The sequence below is a fragment of the Diabrotica virgifera genome, chromosome 2, assembly GCF_917563875.1.
Source record: "Diabrotica virgifera virgifera chromosome 2, PGI_DIABVI_V3a".
In the NCBI taxonomy this organism is placed as follows: Eukaryota; Metazoa; Arthropoda; class Insecta; order Coleoptera; family Chrysomelidae; genus Diabrotica; species Diabrotica virgifera.
The window spans coordinates 39,709,299-39,730,269 of NC_065444.1; the positions used below are offsets into that span (position 1 = coordinate 39,709,299).

At 35.2% G+C, this 20,971-nt stretch overlaps 1 protein-coding gene across 1 annotated transcript in view; it reads right to left on the minus strand.

Moving 5' to 3' along the window:
* The window catches only part of LOC114328482 (myrosinase 1-like), a 43,596-nt gene that overhangs the window by 6,641 nt on the left and 15,984 nt on the right, over nucleotides 1-20,971 (minus strand). Inside the window, exons 3-5 of the mRNA XM_028277338.2 lie at nucleotides 19,400-19,600; nucleotides 12,721-13,113; nucleotides 8,556-8,650 (exon numbers count right to left, since the gene is read on the minus strand). Of these exons, the coding sequence (XP_028133139.1) occupies nucleotides 8,556-8,650; nucleotides 12,721-13,113; nucleotides 19,400-19,600 (689 nt within the window). The remainder of the gene's footprint in view (nucleotides 1-8,555; nucleotides 8,651-12,720; nucleotides 13,114-19,399; nucleotides 19,601-20,971) is intronic.

Below are 20,971 nucleotides of genomic sequence, written 5' to 3' on the forward strand. Positions count from 1 at the left end.
GTCTGCGCCAGGATATGTTTTAAGTTGATGGACGACGACTTCCATCTTGATCTTATTAGGATGTAGTCTATTTGATTCCTTGTTCGTCCATCTGGGCTGCGCCATGTGTATAATCTCCGTGGATGATGTTGATATAACGTGTCTGTAATTGTAAGATGTTCTACACAGAACTCCACTAGACGGTCGCCATTCTCATTTCTCTGTCCAAGTCCATTTTTGCCCAGCACTCCTTCAATATTTTCATTAGATGACCCTACTTTGGCGTTAAAATTTCCTAAAATTATGACGAGTTCACGATTCGGAATAGCGGAATAGCGGTTGGCGATTACAATACTCTAAATAGATAAGCTATCAATGATGCGAATAAAGATAATTCGACACAAAAGTAATCGATCGTGACAGTATTTTCACATTATCATGGTAAAATGATAATTGTAATTTGAGGCGATCAGAGCAACAGTGATCAAAACCCACAAATTAAGCATTTTTAGATTAATGTATCAATAAAAGCGGCAACATTAAATCTTCGGATTGACAAGGGTCTACACAACCTATCTCTATATTTGGCTAAATAGTGCTACATAATTTGTAGCGCCATCTCGTACGAGCAATGAAAATACGTATGCAAAGGTTGTATTTATCTCAAAACTTCGTTTTTGGGGTTAGGCCACTGTTGCTCTGAGCGCCTCATTTCTAGGTTAGTATTTTTCAGCGACGTAAATATAAATATTTTATGTCATTGGTATATTCAGACATTATATAGTGAAATTTGATTTTATATTTATTAACTTTTACATTAAAATATTTTTTCCGTCGACCGTCCATTTATGATCAATTTTCACACCCTCAAAATCATTGATTAATGACCCCTATTAATGAATGATTTTCTATTAGTGAACGATTTCATTATAGGCAACACAATATACATTGCTTGCATAAATTAATTAAACGTTCTGTGATAGGCAGTGACCTGTGGTGTAGGCAACCAAACATATACCTACCTATTTATATTCCCACTAAAAAATTTAAAATCAAGTAGCCGCTGTTAGTACCATATTATGTAATTGTATCTTATTATTTACTTTATTGCTTAAAATTCTGTGTATTTGAAAAATCAAAAGATGAATATATCTTTATTTCTGAAAAGTACGGTCGAAGGAAAAGTTTTGTAACGAACTCGTGACTTAAAATGGCGATTAACAATCTCGAACATTAACGCACTCACTCCGCTCACGCGGTAAAATATCTCAATTGTTAATCGCCCTTATTAATACACTTTTTGGTTAAATAACTATAAATATTCATATTCTGGCAAATATTTGTAAAAGTACCTATTGATGTTTATACAAAAAAATATAAATATAAATATTCTGACAACTCTCAGATATAACTAAAATGCCATGTAATGATTTGAGACATTCTTAAAATCTTAAATGACGTCAAAATTAATGACGCACTGAAAAAAAGATTTGGGGTCCACTGCATATATTATTCTAAGCGTTTTTATTTGTACTTTCAGATCTGCACCTCAAATACACAGGGTGTAACGAAAATGGAGGTCATAAATATAATCACATATTCTGGGACCAAAAATAGTTTGATTGAACCTTGAACTTACCTTAGTACAAATGTGCATATAAAACAAGTTAAAACCTTTTGAAGTTGCAAAATGAAAATCAATTTTTTCCAATATATCGAAAAATATTAAAGATTTTTTATTGAAAATGGACATATGGCATTCTAATTACAGTAGCATCTTAAGAAAAAATTATAGTGAAATTTGGACACCCTATAAAAATTTTATGGGGGTTTAGTTCCTTTAAACCCCCCAAACTTTTGTGTACGTTCCAATTAAATTATTATTGTAGTACCATTACTTAAACACAATATTTTTAAAACTTTTTTGGCTCTTAGTACTTTTTCTAAAAGTCAGTTTTTATCGAGATATTTTGAATATTTGTCAAATCCACCACATATTTGTATATGGTTACGTGTATTTGTGTATGGTACGATTATGGAGACTTTGTAATAATATGAAAATTTATGTATGATTTACATTTTTAGGTATATTTTGAACCGTATTAAAAAAGAACCCATATCTCGATAAAAGGTGCCTTCTCGAAAAAATACAAAGAGGCAAAAAAGTTTTAAAAATACTGTGTTTAACTTTTATGAATATTCGCAGTATAAACAAAAATCTAGATGAATTTTTAATAACATTAAATAAAATTAATTCTGATATTGACTGTATAATCTTAAGTGAAACATGGGAAATAATTGATATAAATGTATTTGATATGTTCTTTTTCGAGTAGAACTAATTTGTTTTTGAGAATGCAGAATGCATACAATGCTGAATTTTCTATAAAGATTTTTCTATGAACTATGGTTTCATCAATAATTATCTACTGTTGCTGTACCAATCATTTATAAAGTGACTTTAAAGTGAAGTGGAAATCGCGCTTTGGACTCAACAACCACCAGGAAGAACCAGGACAATGATTGTAACACAAGGTATAATTTTTTGTTATGTAGAATTTTCTTTCATTTTTTTTTTTGTTTGGTAATCTCGATCTCAATTTGTAACACCATGAGAGGGGTGTAAAGCTAGTTCGCGTCCGTAGTAGAACACTACACGTACACCCTGGGTAACGCTAAATGAACTAGCACAAAAGACGCCAGACAATCTTGAATCTCCTGGCAATTCAAATATCACAGAAAATCTTTCCAGAAATGACACTTGTAAATGGACCTTATCAGGACCACTTGACCAAAGAACTCGGACCAAGCATACGAGTTTGCCATTTTAACATAGAAGGCATAAGCAGGGCAAAATGTCAAATCCTGCACAGACTTTTAAAAGACAACGAAGTTGACCTAGTAGCACTTCAGGAAACGCACACAGAAAACGAAGGTCAACTAAGCTCAAGAGGAAAAATCCCCGGCTATGATCTTTTGGGCGCTACCTACGATAGAGCTTACGGAGTGGCAACATATGTCCGTTCAAACATAGAAAATGCAGCATTAATCGCCACTTCTCCCGAGAACAACATCCACGAGGTAACTGTGAAAATAGGCAATGTCATAATAGCTAACATATACAAACCTCCTGCTATTACCTGGCCTGTCCAAGTTCTTAATCCCTATGAACACCCAGCCATATACGTAGGGGATTTCAACAGCCACCATGAGATGTGGAAATACTCAGAAACTGACAGAAATGGCACGTCCCTTGTGGAATGGGCAGAGGAACATGGTGCCCACCTTCTATTCGACGCCAAAGATAGAGGCACTTTCAGATCTGCGGCCTGAAGGAGAGAATATAACCCTGATCTCTGTTTTGTTACCATTGACAACAAAGGCCAACCGCTAGCAGCATCACGAAGGGTTATGCCCGACTTTCCACATAGTCAACATCGCCCCGTCCTAATCAAGATCGGTATCAGCATTCCGATTATAAGATCGTTCCCACGCCCCAGATGGAACTACAAGAAAGCTAACTGGTCTGCTTTCACCAGTAACCTTGACAAATGCCTAGGATGGATTCCACCAAAGAGACAGAACTACGGGAAACTAACAGGAGCAATAATCACCTCAGCAAAAGCGACAATCCCTAGAGGATACCGCAAAGAATATATCCCTGGTTGGACAGAACAGAGCGAAAAACTGTATGAAGAATATTGCGAAGATGGAAAGCAGGAGATTGCAGATGAACTACTCCACAGCATTGATGCTGCCAGGCGTGAAAAATGGACCCAGACAATAGAAAACCTAGACTTTCAGAAGTCAAGTCGACAAGCTTGGTCCCTACTACGGAAACTCGGAAGTAGCAACCCACCCGCTCGCCAAACCAACCTAGTAACTCCAGACCAAATAGCTACGCACATAGTGTCAACCTCTAGGGCACCTCAAAATCGTTTACACACAATTAAATTAAAAAAAGACCTCAAAACCATAAAATCTAGTCTTGCACACTCAACAGAATATTTCAACCCATTTACGCATGAAGAAATATCGCAAGCCCTAAATGAAATGAAAACAGGAAAAGCGCCGGGTTTCGACGCCATTCACGCTGAGTTCCTCAAACATAGCGGCAGATTCACTAGGCAATGGCTTGCAAAATTCTTTTCTGACATCCTTCAAACGGGAAACGTCCCCCACCAACTCAAAAATGCAAAAATCGTCGCCATTTTAAAACCAGGGAAAAGTAATAATTCACCGAAAAACTACCGCCCCATCGCACTCTTAAGTATGGTGTACAAATTGTTCGAAAGACTGTTGTATAATAGAATCAGCAAAACCATATTCCAACACTTACCAGTGGAACAGGTAGGATTTCGGCCAAACCGCAGCTGCACAGACCAGGTACTCGCCCTGACCAATTATGTGGAATCAAACTTTCAAAAGCAATTAAAAACAACCGCTGTCTTCATCGATCAATCTGCTGCTTACGACACTGTGTGGCGACAAGGGGCAATATATAAATTAGTGCGAATAATCCCATGCAGAAAGACCACTGAGGTTATTAACGCCATGCTATCCAACAGATGTTTTAAAGTTATATTGGGAGACAAGACTAGTACCCAAAGAAAACTGAATAATGGACTTCCACAAGGATCCGTGCTGGCTCCCATGCTTTTCAGCCTCTACATAGCAGACATGCCAGAAACCACATCAAAAAATTTGGATACGCAGACGACTGGACGCTTGCCGCAAGTCAAAAAGAATTCGAGGTCACTGAACGCATTCTAACAAACGATTTAAATGCCCTAGAGAATTATTTCCGCAAATGGAGATTGCAACCCAATCCAACTAAGACAGAAGTGTTCTGCTTCCATTTGAACAACAAGATGGCCAACTATCAACCTCAAATCCATTTTGAGGACAGACTCCTTAACTGCAATAAACACCCAAAATACTTAGGTGTTACACTCGACAGAACGCTAAACTTTAAAGAGCATCTTACTAAGACTGCTGCAAAACTCCGAACTCGTAACAACATCCTGCAAAAGCTCTGCGGCACTACATGGGGCTCCTCAGCACCCACACTTAGATCGACAGCATTAGGACTGGTATACCCCGTAGCGGAATACTGTGCACCAGTATGGATAAACAGTACACATACTCACCGTGTTGATGTCCAACTCAACCAAGCCATGCGAACTATATCGGGCACAATCAAGGCCACGCCCACTTACTGGTTACCAGCTTTGAGTCATATAGCTCCACCACCCATCCGCCGGGAACATGCCCTTGTCAGAGAATTTACAAAAATCAATACTGATCCTGACCTCCGCTCCCATGTCGGAACTTCCGCCAGAGACATAAATAGGCTCCGTTCAAGACACCCGCCTCTAAAAACAGCAAAAAGGCTAGTAGATCAAAACTTTAATGTAACTGAACGGTGGAGAGAACAATGGGAGAATAACGCTGCACCAGCTAACTGGAACATGCTATGTATTACAAGCAAAGCTGAGGGCTTCAACCAACCGAGACGAATTTGGACCACACTCAATAGAATAAGGACGAACTGTGGCAGATGTTCCGACTCACTTTTCAGATGGGGAAAAATACAATCACCAAATTGCGACTGCGGCGCCGAAAGGCAAACAGTAAAACACATGGTAGAGGAATGCCCGATTAGATACTATAACGGCAACCCTTCGGATTTCCTGGTTGCTACAAAAGAGTCAATCGAATATATTTATAATCTAGATGTTTGTGTGTAGAATATTTTTGTATTTACTGTTTGTAATTTTGTAATTTGTTTGTTTGTAATTTATATATATGTATATATATGAACCTGTGATGTAGCCATACGCTAAATAAAATAAATAACACCATGAGATCACAGATTCATAAATTTACGTTTTTGTTCTAATAAATAAGGTTGGATTTTCAAAATACAAATTTATTATTTCTCTTTTCCTTCTCTCTTGTATCGTAAGAACAATAAAGAATTGGCTGAGTATATATAGAGTAGATAAGGTAATTCACGATATATTTGTTTTCACACCATATTTGTTTTCATATAAAAGTATTTTACATATTTTTTATTTGACTATGTTTTTGTTTTATGTTGATTTAGCTATCTTTCTTTTAATATTTTTATTTTTTGTAAATTTTTGGTTCCCTTAAGGTAACCGGTGGCGCTCAATATTTTATTTTTTAATTTGACATTCTTACTTTGATTTTTCTATGTTTTTTCATTTCTAAGCTAATAACAGTATACTAACAACATCCCTTAAAAATCCAGCCCATATCTCTTCCGAGTCTGAGCTACTAGGCCATGCCCTTCATTGTGTAACATCCCCTAATATGACATATCAACATCACGTCAAATTCTATTTCCCTTTTCATGTTACAGGATTATGGAAAAAACATAATCTGACGATTTTCACGGGGCGATGTAGTAGTAGAAAAATACGTGTTTAATACTTTTCAAAAATCTAATGAATGACACAAAACATAACCCCTCCCTCGCGTCCTGGTGAAATGCTATAATAAAAAAACAGTACCTATTTGAACATTTATACCCGCTGACCGCGCCACTAAAATAGAAAACTTGCCCGAGCATTGTTTCTCCCTGAGATATTCCCAAAGAGATATTTTTTTGCTTTTATTTTACTTTTCATTCTCTTCGAAAATAACCACGACCCTCACGTTTTTTGTTAAGAGGATCGGTGCGTTTTTTCGGCTGCAATGCTATTCAAATGGGAATTCATTTTTTTCGAATCCTGAGAAAACTAACAAATACTTTTCAAAAATTTAAACGCAGAATGAAAGATTACGTTATTAGCGAGGGCCGAAAGTCCCTAAGAACTTATATATTGTTTATTTTAATAAGTTGCAGGGGTGAAAAACTAAGAGAAAATTTAGTGTAATTTTTAATTTCAAATATCTCATTCAAAATAAACTTTTTATTTATTCTAAGAGATTTTCGGCCCTCGGTAATAATTTAGTCTTTCATTCTGCGTTTAGATTTTTCAAAAATATTTATTGGTTTTTTCAGGAATCGAAAAAAATTAACACAATGTCCGTGATAATATTTTCCAAATCTATCTTTGTCATACAACGCACTTAGTCGAATAGAATATTGTCAGTCAGACACTGACAATCAGTGACAGTGTTAAATAATTATTTGACATGAATCGGTAATATTTTTAGTCATTGATTAAATAATATTGATATATACGCTCTAAGCTTCGCTGGTGGCGCTCCTAGCGGATTACTAATTCAACTTTCACCGGTAATTTTTAAATTTATTATTTATTTGTTATCGCTTAATATTTACAACGCAAAAAAGTAATTAAATTGTAATCGATTTTTTTAAGATTTTGTTAATCATTTTGAAGTTCTATTGATAAAATATGAATTTCTTACTTCGGATACTTTTCACAGTTATCGTGTAGATGGCGCTAATATTAATAGAATAATTTATAAATAAATATTACGGAACAGTAAAAAAACTTAAATTCAGTATTTAACACGTAAGTATATTTAAGGTAAAAATATATACCACAGCTTTGACCAACTAATATTTTTGATAATTAATGTTTTTAATTTTAATTTTAAATTAATCACTTAGACGTTTATGTCAAATTTCCGGTAAAGGTTTACAGATTTGTCACTACTGGCGCTCGCGAATTTGTAAATATCCCCTCTACGTACGAGCTCCATAGATATAACAGAATAGATTAGGCCAGTTCGAAAAATAGCGTAACGCGGAACAGTTCGGGTCGGTGGTCTATCTATCTCTCTCTACCGGCGCTTAGCTTTCTCTCTCTAGCATATGATGGCCGCCGCCTGTGTGTCACTGTCGTTCCGTTATTCCCACCTCTTGGTAGATACGCTCACACTCGCACGACAGACAAAGATAAATAGACCACCGTACTTGATATCGGCGTTACACCCCGATGCATTGAGTGGCATATGACTAGCCTGATCTATTTTCTTTACATATCTCTGACGAGATCATAGCGTATAGTGTATTTGATAAATAATTTATTTAAGAGGTGAACTTTATAAAAAGTTATTTATTGTGTATTATTTATGGACGATAGAAGCAGAGAATACATTAAGATATATTCTGTGATCCAAGTATTTTGTTTTTAAAGATGTTCAAAATTGTAAGCGTTCCATAGTAACAATATATTATTAAAAAATCACTTTAACACTTTTGCTTTTTTCTCGATTGAGCATTAGCTTTTGTTGTAGGTATATATTATTACAATCACTGAATACATAGCTAGTGAAAAAATTATCACATTTTTATTAACTGAATTAATAATTTGCAATTATACAAAAAATAATAGTTATCAAAGAACAGTCAAAAGCCATCTCTTTAAGCCAGTTATGACATTGTCAAGTAGAATGACATTCTAGTAATATGTATATATCCATACCAGTGTGAATTTTACTACACGTAATTTGCCATGTAAAGACAGAAAAGGTAGGGATAGCCGTAAAATATTTGCGAATTATGAACCCATAGCCTTAACAGAATACAAGTAAAATATATATTATATAAAGGTATATTTGGTTTGGTCGCTTACAGTGAACAGCATAAGTCTGTTAGCAGCTTCAATGTCCTCCGGTTTATCAGTTCTGGGGTCATTCCAAGCAGTAACCAAAGATATTCCTATCTTACCTGCAGTAACAAAATGTTTATTAGTTTAGTTTAAATCGAAATATTTTCAATTTAATGGGCGACTAGTATAGTCTTTTAAAAATCATTTTAATGTGCAAGATTAAAGGTAGAAGTGGACCAGGTCGCAAACGACACTCATGGTTCATAGATATAAGAAACTGGTGTGACATAACGTGTGATCCAAAATTATTGTCACCATAGGTGGCTCTGAACGACAGAGATAGCTATACAGTGCATGTCTATTCTTAATTCAGATATATTTACCAGTTTACGTCAACTTTGCAGTGTACGTCAACTTCAAGAAAAGTTAGGTTATGTAGAGATGTTGGTTGTTTGATTTTATTTATTATTGTTACTTATAATTTTGTTAATTCTTTTTATTTTTGATTAAAGTTCAGTGTTAAAGGTTTTGACTGATTTTTTATGTTTTATAATGTTAATCAAAATTAATTGATAAACCAATGATATAAATTCAGATTAAAAGAGGACATACGTAATTTTTTGCACGGCTAGCTTTGATCCCAATAATTTTGGATCGCTCGTTACCTAATATCAGTACAATAATAGGAAGAGCAGAAGAATCCTTACGCATAATCCAACAAGCATGAATCCCTATGTGCTGCAGAGCATAAGTTTCTAGAAGGAGAAGACCATACTTACTTCTTTCCATGTCCGGACCACCAACATCTTTAAGTTCTGTACTTACAATGCTTGGCCACCATTGTGAGATTACGTCTTCTGGTGCAGGTCTCTCATATCTGTACATGATTCTCCTCCTCCTCAGTCGTTTCCTCATTACTTAGTGTCGTGATTCCCTATAACACGAGCAACTATCTCTTTCCATCGGCTTCTGTCCTGAGCTTCCCTCATGGATTCAGATAATGTTTTTCCACTGGCTTTCTGTACTTGATCCGTCCATCGAGTAGATGAGCGCCCTCTAGTTCTGCGCCCTTCAACGTTTCCCGAAATTATAAGTCTCTCAAGATCATCATCACTTCTTCTTGCAATATAGATGAAAAATTTTATAAGACGGTGGAGAGGCAAATGGAGGAAAGTCGTGGCTGAATATTAAGCTCTTGGAGGATTGAGTGATTTGTTCTGTGTTCCGTCCATGAAATCCGAAGCATTCTACTCCATCATCACATTTTAAAGGCGTCAATCCTTTTTCTGTCGTCCGATTTCATTGTCCATGTTTCGGATCCTTCATTAAATATGGGAAAAATTAAGGCACGTACTAATCTTATTTTGGTGTTCTTCGACAAGGAGCGATCTTTCCAGATTTTCGATAATCGACTCATAGCGTTTTTGGTCATGCCTATTCTCCTACGTATTTCTGTTTCACAATATCCTGTATTACTAATGTACGATCCTAGATAATTGAACTCGTTAACCACTTCAAACTGGTCTAAGGCTCCTGTTGTCTGAAGTGAATTTGAATAATCTACTATCATAATTCTTGTTTTTTGTTTATTGATCTTGAGACCACATCTATTGCTTTCGGCTTCCACTAGCTGCAGCAGGCTGGACATTTCTTCTTCGGATGCAGTTATTAATGTTATATCATCTGCATATCTGAGATTTGAGATCTTCTTTCCTGCGATAGAAATACCGCCATTCCATTTGTAGAGTGCTTTTATCATTATATATTCCCCATAGAAATTAAAAAGACTTGGAGATAGAATACATCCTTGTCGGACTCCTCTACCTATTTTAAAAGGATTGGACTTATGATTTTTAATTCTTATTCTGGTTTCACTGTTCTCATATAGGCTTTTCACCAGAGCTGACAGATGATCAGGAACCCCCATCTCATGTATAACTTTTCACATAACTGTCTAGTTTACACAGTCAAATGCCTTCTGATAATCCAGAAAGCAGATGATCATGGGAATTTTGAATTCTCGTGCTTTCTCAATGAGTTGTCGCATATTAAAAATTTGCTTCCTTGTGCTTTTACCCTTCACGAAGCCTGCCTGTTCTTGTGGTATTTGTCTATCCAGGTATGTCTGCATGCGACACTTGATGATTCGCAACAGAATTTTGCTTGGGTATGAAATTGGTGAAATGGTTAGGTAGTTACTACAATTTGTGGTTACGCATTTCTTATGATGATACATTATACTAGATGGTGACTATTCTGAATGTGAATGGGGTGGTATCCCCATTTTTAGATTACTAGCACAACGTTCTTAGTCGGTTAAGCACTTTCTATGTCGGATTAGGCAAATAATTGTGTCCAGTAACCATTTCCTCTGAGAGGGCAAAATGTTTTGTGGTAGCTGACTCCATAGGTATATTCGTCGCTTCTCTGGTGTTTCGGCAATGGATTTTGATATTTTCAGAAAGCTTTTCCGAGATTTTAGGTTTTTTGCAGTCTGCTGGTGATACAAGGGATACATACAAAATTCTTGTAATCAGCGCGAGAACACTACCCTGTGGGTGTCCATTTTTTTGTTTCCTTCACTCTCTACTCTTGGACTGAAGCGTTACGTAGAAGCATTTACTCTGGAGAAGACATTTCATTAACCTTTTGTCGTTATCATTATGACCATATTTATGTCATAAAAATTTTATAGCTTTGAATGCTACTCCTGTTATTTTTTTCGTACAAAACCATTCTCAATAATATATGGGATGAAAATAAGAATTTGACTAAAGTAGCACTTGATGAGTATGAATTATTCGTCCTTGATCGTTCTGAAATATTCTACAGATGCGGCGATTTGGTTTAGTATGATTATTTGGAACGCCTTGAAAAGGTAACACAAAAGAGAGACAGGTCTAAAACTTATCTGGTTTTAGGAAGGCCACTACTCTAGCTTTGTTCCAAATTTTGAGGATTTGTAACATACAAATGCAGGAATTCCATCCAGTATCCGAGGCTACTGTTCCAGTTCTTTGAGCATTGTATTTATAGTTCCATATAGTTTATGGATCCCTAAGACCCGTACTGACATACGCAGCTGAGAGAAGGGCCGAGACAACAAAGACCAAACAAATAATGAGAATAACAGAGATGAAAACCCTAAGATCCATAAGAGGTATTACACTCAGAGATAGAATACGAAACGAAGACACATTGAGAGAGCTAGGCGTTCAAGACGTAGAGCACTACGACGCATATGGAGGACCACGTAGATCGGATGGACTCTGAACGTATGGCGCAGTGGGCGAAGACACAGAAGTCCAATACCAAGCGACCCATGGAAAGACCCAAAAAACGATGGTACGAGAGCTGGAGCTCCGGATCGCAGCAGAGACTGTAACAGAAGAAACAGGACATAGTAGTATTACAAGGAGAAGAAGAAGAAGGAGAAATGCAGGAATTCCTCATTTCTCTAAACCACTGTACGGTTTCTGTTCCAAAGTTCTTTATTTTTTCTGCTCGTATATCATCTTGGCCAGCCGATTTATTGTCCTTCATTTGGAAAATCTCACCTCCCGTCTCCTCCAGACAAAGGTATACCTAGAACATCTCTTTCTTTGTGCATATTTCGTTGTAATCTAAACTTATTTTCCTTGATATTGTCTTACCATTCCTCAGACAATGAGCTATCTGAGACCACGATAATAGGAAATAGTTTAGGGAATATGGAAAGATGCTTGGTAAACTAATGAGATACCTTGAAGAATATGGACTTGCCACCAACTAAATAATTAGCAAAAATAAATATAGTAAAGAAAGTGACATTTGAAGACGAGTAACAGAGGACACAACATAACACAAAGAGGACAAGTCAAAATAGACGTTTGTTTAAGTAAAATTGTGGTTAGTTCCCATGAATCGTCAGACATGCTCGCTAAGAGCGGTTCCAGACTCGTCGGCTGGAGAAAGAGGGGGTGGGTTTAGTCAGTAGGCGGCCCGTCAAGATGAAGTAGGACAGACTGAATCAGACAAACCTGGGACACCTTCCCAGACGGTCTTGCGAAGATTCACACCTCCCAAAAAAAAAGTTTCCATGAAATAAAGTAGATAATATAGCAATGCCACAAGGAAATAGTTTCACAACCATTATAAACCATTTTTTAGAACTATATTTCAGTAAGTTTTAATGTATAAACTATTTTACCTTTCTGCGTTGGATTGTAGGCCTCTTGATATTTATGGAAAACCTTGGCATGTGCTCTGATAACATTGTGAGCACAAAGGTACTCTCCAACTCCGCCAGTCTTCCTTCCAGGGGCAATAACACCGATACCGTATCCCATGATACACATTAATACGGGCTCGTTGAAAGTTATCCAATGTTGCACGTCCTCTCCAAAATTCTTAAAACAAACTTCAACATATTCCACGAATCTGTCGACTACCCATTCATTCATCCAACCTCCTATTTCTTCTATCGGTTGTGGGGTGTCGAAGTGGAGTAATGTTACTATAGGTATAATGTTGTTGGCTTTTAGTTCATTGATCAGACTTTTGTAATAGTTGATAGCTGCTTGGTTTATTTTGTTGATGTATCCTTCAGATAAACAAAAAGATGCTTTTAACAGAATTTCAGAAAAATAATTTAACAAAGATATGAAATAAAAAGAATGAAAGACATATTATTATAATAAAAATGATAAATTTGTCTGAAAGATAAAGTTAACAGTTAACATATTTTGCATATTTTGCATGTTTTGCATATTTTGCATAGTTTGCATATTTAGCATATTTAGCATATTTTGCATATTTTGCATATTTTGCATATTTTGCACATTTTGCGTATTTTCCATATTTTGCATATTTTATGAAAACTAGTAAACTTTTTGCAATTTTAAATCGAAGTAAGATACATAGAATACTGAAGTAATGCCCGTATCTGAATATTTCATTTAAACGTTTTTGGTAGTTTACAAAAGATAAATATTCCTTTAAGAGCAGGGAAAAATTTATTCCTAGTTTAAATGGGCATAAATATACTGTTAAATCTTCTTGGTATTTCACACTATGGAAATAACAATACAATCCCTTTAAGGACTTATGAGATAAGGAAATACAAATCTGAATGAAGTAAAAGACAGACGTACTCTCAATCATTTATTGTAACTTCCGACGACCGGCTTCGCTCTCTAAAGTATGCAGAGCATCTTCTGGTCAACGGTTACAAGTCACTAAATGCTACAAATAAAAACCAGAGTTAGAACAATGTCTGGTTGTAAAAGATGCTAAAGATCCATAAGATCAAGCCAATATTGAACAACATATATAAAAGTAGTTAAGATACCAGACAAAAACATATGCATGTAAACTCGGGGGCTGTAACAAACGTCCACAAGCTCACAAACACATGCAGATGTATACCGTCTACAATCATGCAATGATAACGTGTCGTACTTACATTCGGTTACAAGTACTTACTACCTCAGTATTCATTAACATGATATTTCTGCTTAAGTTATGCTAACAGGATATGGTGGAATAGACGGAGAATGTTGCAAAGGTAAACAAGTTTATGGAATTTCGGAATTCTTGAGTGTGAAGAGATAGTTGGTGAAAGACAACCATCAAATCTGTGCCTGTTATTTTTGTTTGTGAAGTAGACTAAAGTGAATGTCATATATACAATTTTTTAAAATGTGATGGTTTTAAAGATTTTTATTTCTATTTATTAAAAGATTTTTATTTTTATTTATATTTATTAAAAGACTTTTATTTATTAGTGTATATGTTAGTGTAAGAATAACAACGTTTGGATCAAAACGGGTCGATATGTAATATATATGTTAGATGTGGACGTGCAGCTGTAACCTAAATTGTATTGTACAGTAAGGACAATACAATCCTTACTGTACAATACAATTTAGGTTACAGCTGCACGTCAACATCTAACATACATATTACATATCGACCCGTTTTGATCCAAATGTTGTCATTCTTACACTAACACATACACTAATAAATAAAAGTCTTTTAATAAATATAAATAAAAATAAAAATCTTTTAATAAATAGAAATAAAAATCTTTAAAACCATCACATTTTAAAACATTGTATATATTATGACATTCACTTTAGTTTACTTCACAAACAAGAATAACAGTCACAGATTTGATGGTTGTCTTTCACCAACTATCTCTTCACCCTCAAGAATTCCCAAATTCCATAAACTTGTTTACCTTTGCAACATTCTCCGTCTATTCCACCATATCCTTTTAGCATAACTTAAGCAGAAATATTATGTTAATGAATACTGAGGTACTAGCTACTTGTAACCGAATGTAAGTACGACACGTTATCATTGCATGATTTTAGACGGTATACATCTGCATGTGTTTGTGAGCTTGGGGACGTTTGTTACAGCCCCCGAGTTTACATGTATATGTATTTGTCTGCTATCTTCACTACTTTTATATAATGTTGTTCAATATTGGCTTGATCTTATGGATCTTTAGCATCTTTTACATCCAGACATTGCTCTAACTCTGGTTTTTATTTGTAGCATTGTAACTGTTGACTTTAGAGAGCGAAACCGGTCGTCGGAAGTTACAATAAATGATTAAGAGTACCTACGTCTGTCTTTTACTTCATTCAAAATGAACTCTCACATGCAACCCATTCAACAGTTAAATACAAATCTGTTTATGTAATGAAATTCTAGAAGGAATTTCTGATATTCGGAATTTTAGAAACATTACAAAATAGACGGACGAGAATTTTAAAATTAAATAGGGGTTGTGAGCACAAAGGTACTCTCCAATCGCTAGTTTTTCTTCCAGGGCCAACAATATCGCAACCAATCCCGTCTCCCATAATTCACATTAATATCGGCTCCAAAATTCTTGAAACATACTTCAGCATATTCCACGAATCGGTCGGGTTGACTACTCATTCATTCAACCGAGATACTACTATATTAGTTCTACATCATCTGGACCATCTCAGAGTGGCTGGGGGTAGTTACCCCCTACGATAGGGGTTGTTATGGTCTCCAGGTTAGGATTGTTCTGTGCCATTTATTTAGATCGCTCCTAGCTGCATGTCCAGCGTATTCCCATTTCAATTTTAATGATTTTTGTGATTTTTGTACCACATCGGTGACTTTGGTTTTCTGTCTTATCCATGTGTTTGTTTTCCTGTCCATAAGTGATATGCCAAGCACTGCTCTTTCCATCGCGTGTTGAGTGACTCTGAGTATGTTTATATTCTTTTTTGTGATTTTTATGTTTATGCCCCATATGTTAATATCGGAATAATGCATGCATCTGTGACGATAACATAATTTTATCGTCGAGAGTACGCCAATGAATTAAGTAAAACGTGTTTTTGTACCGTCTTGGACGATATAAAAGTCGGAACGAAAAGACTAGTTGACTATTATTCTTGGAGCGTTGATCGAAGAATAATAAACAACAACGAGGTATAAGAGATGAGTTATCCAGACCATTTTTAGCTCATTTTGGTGTGCTGAACGAATCCGATGGTTTTTCCTTTTACCTATCCTTATACGAGCGGTGATCGTATTTCCCTACATGTCTTTTCCTCTCCTTATGCGTCCATTTCATATTAGTAAATAAAAGTAATTCCTAATCCACGCGATCGTCAATGTCATTCATTCATGTACAAAATATTGTCACATTGACCCGAACCGAAAGCTCGATGCGTAGATTATAAATATATTTTTTCTACAACCGTGTTAAAAATGCAGTTTTTAGCACTCCATACGAGCGTTAAAAATGCTACTTTAAGGGACTAGTGCTTTAAAGTTATTTTCCTAACAAGTGCAGAAAGTCATTCTTTTCCGCACGCGACTGCAGTTTGCCGAACGACGCGAAGCAGGAGTTCGGCAAGCAGTCGAGTGCGGAAAAGAGACTTTCTGCAAGAGTTAGGAACAATGTTTTTTCTAAGAGTCTTTAAAAAATTACCAAATCTTAATCAATTAATTTAATTAATATGAAAATACATACACAAATTAATTCTTTGACAAGGTTGTCAAAACCAAACTTTCAATAAAATTAGTTAGCACGACGACGATCTTGGTTTCCATGACGATGATTCAAAACGATTGTTATTGTCTACCGATTTGACTTTCGAATATTATATCAAAATAATTTTTTCTTCAAACGTCAAATAATGATGACATTACTTATCTAACTTGATCCTGTCAAAGTTTGATGTCTCCGCCGGCAGCAGTTTTTTTTCCCATTTCTTTACGGCGGAGAGAAAAATGTTGTCATGGCAACAATATGAAACATGTCACAAAGCAACAATACAAATGTCATTAACCACAATTAAACATAATTTTTATTTATAGTAATATTAAAAGTACAATTAGTTAGTGAGGTATTTTCAACATTGAAACCGTGCAAAAATGTTCCCGACTCTTGATACGCATCGGTAATTGTTGATGATACTTCTGGTCGAGCACAACTATCAGCAATCATTCCCGATGTTGGCGAATCATGAGGGTTTAAAATTTTTTGAGCATTATCTTTCTTATTTCTTATTGAATCCTCTATATATCCTTCGGCAACCGTGCTTGATTTCCAGCCCCCATGTCGTTTGAGGCATTCTAGATTTCCGCCTCCATCAATTAAAAGTGTTGCTGAAGTTCGTCGTAATAATAATTGCAAACAACTGTCAAACAACTGTAACCAGGGAGACGCAAATCCCACCGACGACTGAATTATTTTAATTTCTAACATCTAGACGACTTTGATAGTTGTCACAGTTAATTTCGAGTAAAAATAGCGTATGAATTGTACTATTTATGGTTGAAAATTGCTACGTTTGAAGAAAAAATAGTATACTTTATTCGGCAAAGAAGCGACTTTTCTTGACTTGCCCTCTATTACGCGCCTCACTTCGTTCGGCGCGTAATATCGGGCGCGTCAAGAAAAGTCATGCTTCTCCGCCTCATAAAGTAATATACTATTATTTCATCGAATTTTCGCGTTAATTTCATTAAAACAGGAACACAATAAGATATATTTAAAATAAATTAGTAAATAATATCTAAATATTAGTTTATTGCATGTATTATAATTACTTTAAGGCCATATTAACATATCTAAATTAACACGCGTGCGGAAAAGTAAAAACCGCGTGCGGAAAAGTAACACGCGTGCGGAAAAGTGAAACTTTCTAAACTAAAATGCGTGCGCGAAAGTAGACATTTTTGCACGCTCGTAGAAAAAAATTTTTTTAAGGCACTGCAGTTCGTATTGACCGTATAGGCAATTTTGATGTAATGTCAAAAAAATAGAAAAATGGAATGTCAGTCAAGTTCAAGTTAAAGTTTTTTAGATATTGTCCTGTAATTACGTTTGTAGAAAAGATATTGTATGATATGCGTGTTAAAAGTACATTTTTAACTCGCTTTTAAGTACTCGCTATCGCTCATTCTGCAAACTTTCACATGCGTGCCTTAAACGTATACTTTTAACACTTATATCATAAATAACTATTATTAACGAAATTAACGAGTACTTAAGGCTAATTATCTTATCTTTTGTATGTTTTGATTCTAAATAAAAATGTCTTAAAAAGTGAACCTTTTGTCTTCGACTGATTTTGTTACCTAGAGCAACAAACGCAACGACCACGTTACATTGGCGTCCGAGCATTTATTTTAAAAGGGTTTAAGACATTTAAACGGATCGAAAAAATATATTATAAATATGGCGGAATCAGAAGGTACGTTAGGTTAAGAAATTGCGGATGAGAGGGTAGGCTGAATATATAAACTAAAGAAAGAGGATTTAATAATGTTATGGCAGAATTTAACTTAGATACTAGAGGTAAATTGGACGATCTTCGATCAAGAATGGTCTTACACTTACGCTCAAAAAAGACCGTCACAGTTACCAATATCGCAACTGAGGATCCGGAAACATACGATACACAAACGGAAAATGAACATAGTCAAATAATGGACACAGTTAGAAAATGGGGCTTATATTTTGACGGATCCAAAGACCCCACAGAATTTTTGGAAAGGCTACACGAACTAAAAACCTGTTACCGGATTCAAGACGATGCAATATTGAAAGCGCTACCAGAAGTATTTAGGGAAAAGCGATACTATGGTTCCGAAACAACGTCGACTTCTGGGAAAATTGGAACAATTTTACGGAGGATTTCAACCTTACTTTTAAATCAGCAAACTGGTTAGAGAATTTGGAAGACCAAATCAAAACGAGAACGCAGAAAACAAAGATGGACAAAGGTAGTACGGGTGCTGGGAGTCTGAATAAGATACTGAGGTCGAAGGTAATATCCAGAATAGCAAAAAACGAATATATACAACAGTTATCCGACCTACAGTACTCTATGCTAGCGAGACCTGGATACTAATAAAGACATGAAAGTAAAATTAGATAGATGAGAACGAAAGATTCTCAGAAGGATATAAGGAGGTCTAAAAGTGGGGAATATCTGGAGAATAGGAACGAATGAAAAACTAATGCAAATATATGGACAACCAAAAATAACAAGACTCGCCAAAATTCAAAGATTAAGATGGCTCGGGCATGTAGCAAGAATGAGAGAAGGAAGAGTTCCCAATGAATTAATAAACACAGAGGCTGGTACAAAAAGAAAAAGAGAACGCCCCCGAAGAAGATGGTTGGAGTCGGCAAAAAAAGATCTAAAGTCGCTGAAGGTACAAGATTGGAAAAACCTAGCACAAGACAAAAATAAATGGAAAAAACCACTAAAGCCTTGGGCCCTTGAGGCCTGTTGAGCTGAGCTATATATACTTTTACAATTTAAACAACCATTTTTTGGTTCACAGATTCATTTATATATTATATATCTTCTGCTTACCTGTTGGAAGAACTCTTGACCATGCAATGGAAAATCTATAATGCTTAACTCCTAAATATTTTAATAACGCCACATCTTCTTTCACTTTATGGTAAGAATCACACGCTACATCCCCTGTGTCTCCATTTAAAACGGGAGATGGAACTTGATGAGAAAAATAATCCCAGTTACTTTCTCCTTTACCATCTTCATTCCACCCACCTAGAATTTACAATGTAAAAAATCAATATAAGAATATTATTTTCAAAACAAGAACGACGGCGAATAATATAATACAAAGAGCAGAAAAAAAAACAATTTTGTGAAGATATAGATAGCTTAATCGGAAGCTTAAAAGCAAGGGAGGCATGGAAAATGTTGTGGAACATCATAAAGAATACCGATGAAAGGGTAAAGATACAACTAATGCAAATAGATGAATGGGTAAAATATTACTCACTTATTAAGTTACAGATAAATCTCAATACGAAATAAAAGGTGCGCTGGAGACGACGAAAAATTAAAGAGCAACTGGAGCTGGAGACATACCTGCACAACTGGTAAAAGACGCACTTCGGACTCAATACTTTAAAACTTATATTTAGCAAATGCTTACATACAGGGTGATTGATTACTAGGGTAAAGCTCAATAGCTCCGCTATAGTAATAGATAGCAATAAAAGTTAATAACAAAAATTTTAGCCACCTTTGAGCTTCACATTACAAAATTAGTTAGAATGTTACAAGGTGTTCGATAACACAGTGGCAGACCTAACTTATGTTTTTTTTTTAAATGGAATATCCTATATTTTACTTTATATCCAAAATCCTGTTAACTTCTCCATCACAAAAATATAAAGTTTTGTAATGTTATACAGGGTATTTACAAAGTTATAACCAATTTTGTATGAAAATCGTAACAAGTTCAACTCCCCGTATAAATAAAAATAAGCACAACAGCAATGGTTTATTAATGCTATATTTTTTTATTTATTGTCAAAATTTTTAAGAATTATTGATCTTGCTAATTTTCTTTATATCAAATACAGGGTGAGTCAAAACGCAAGTACATTATTTTCTCAGTAATGTTAAATGGAACACCCTGTATTTTATATCATTATTGAAAATTAACATTAACGTACTTTAATTTTTATATAACATTCCCTATGCCCAAATTTATTAGTTTTCGAGATATTTTCATTTTTCAGAGCAAATTATTTTAGGTGTTTAAATTTATCGAAATTTTAAGTAAGCCATGACTGAATTGTCAATTGAAGATTACCGATTATCAATCCGGTAATCAATGTTACACTGTAGCAAATAAAGAAATAAAAGTAATTTATTAGTAATACATTTTACAAACAAAAACCCAACCACTACATGCAACATTTTTGAAACAATTTAAAACTATCTGTTTATGTAAATGCAACAAATAAACAAAGAAAATTAGTAATTGATGGATTCGACCGTTACTTGATGAAAGTTCTTTTTATCTCACAATAAAACACTGAAAAACGTTTGTTTTCTATACTTCCACAAAATTTATTACAACTATGTTATTACTACAGCTGTTTCGGCAAAGTGCCTTTCTCA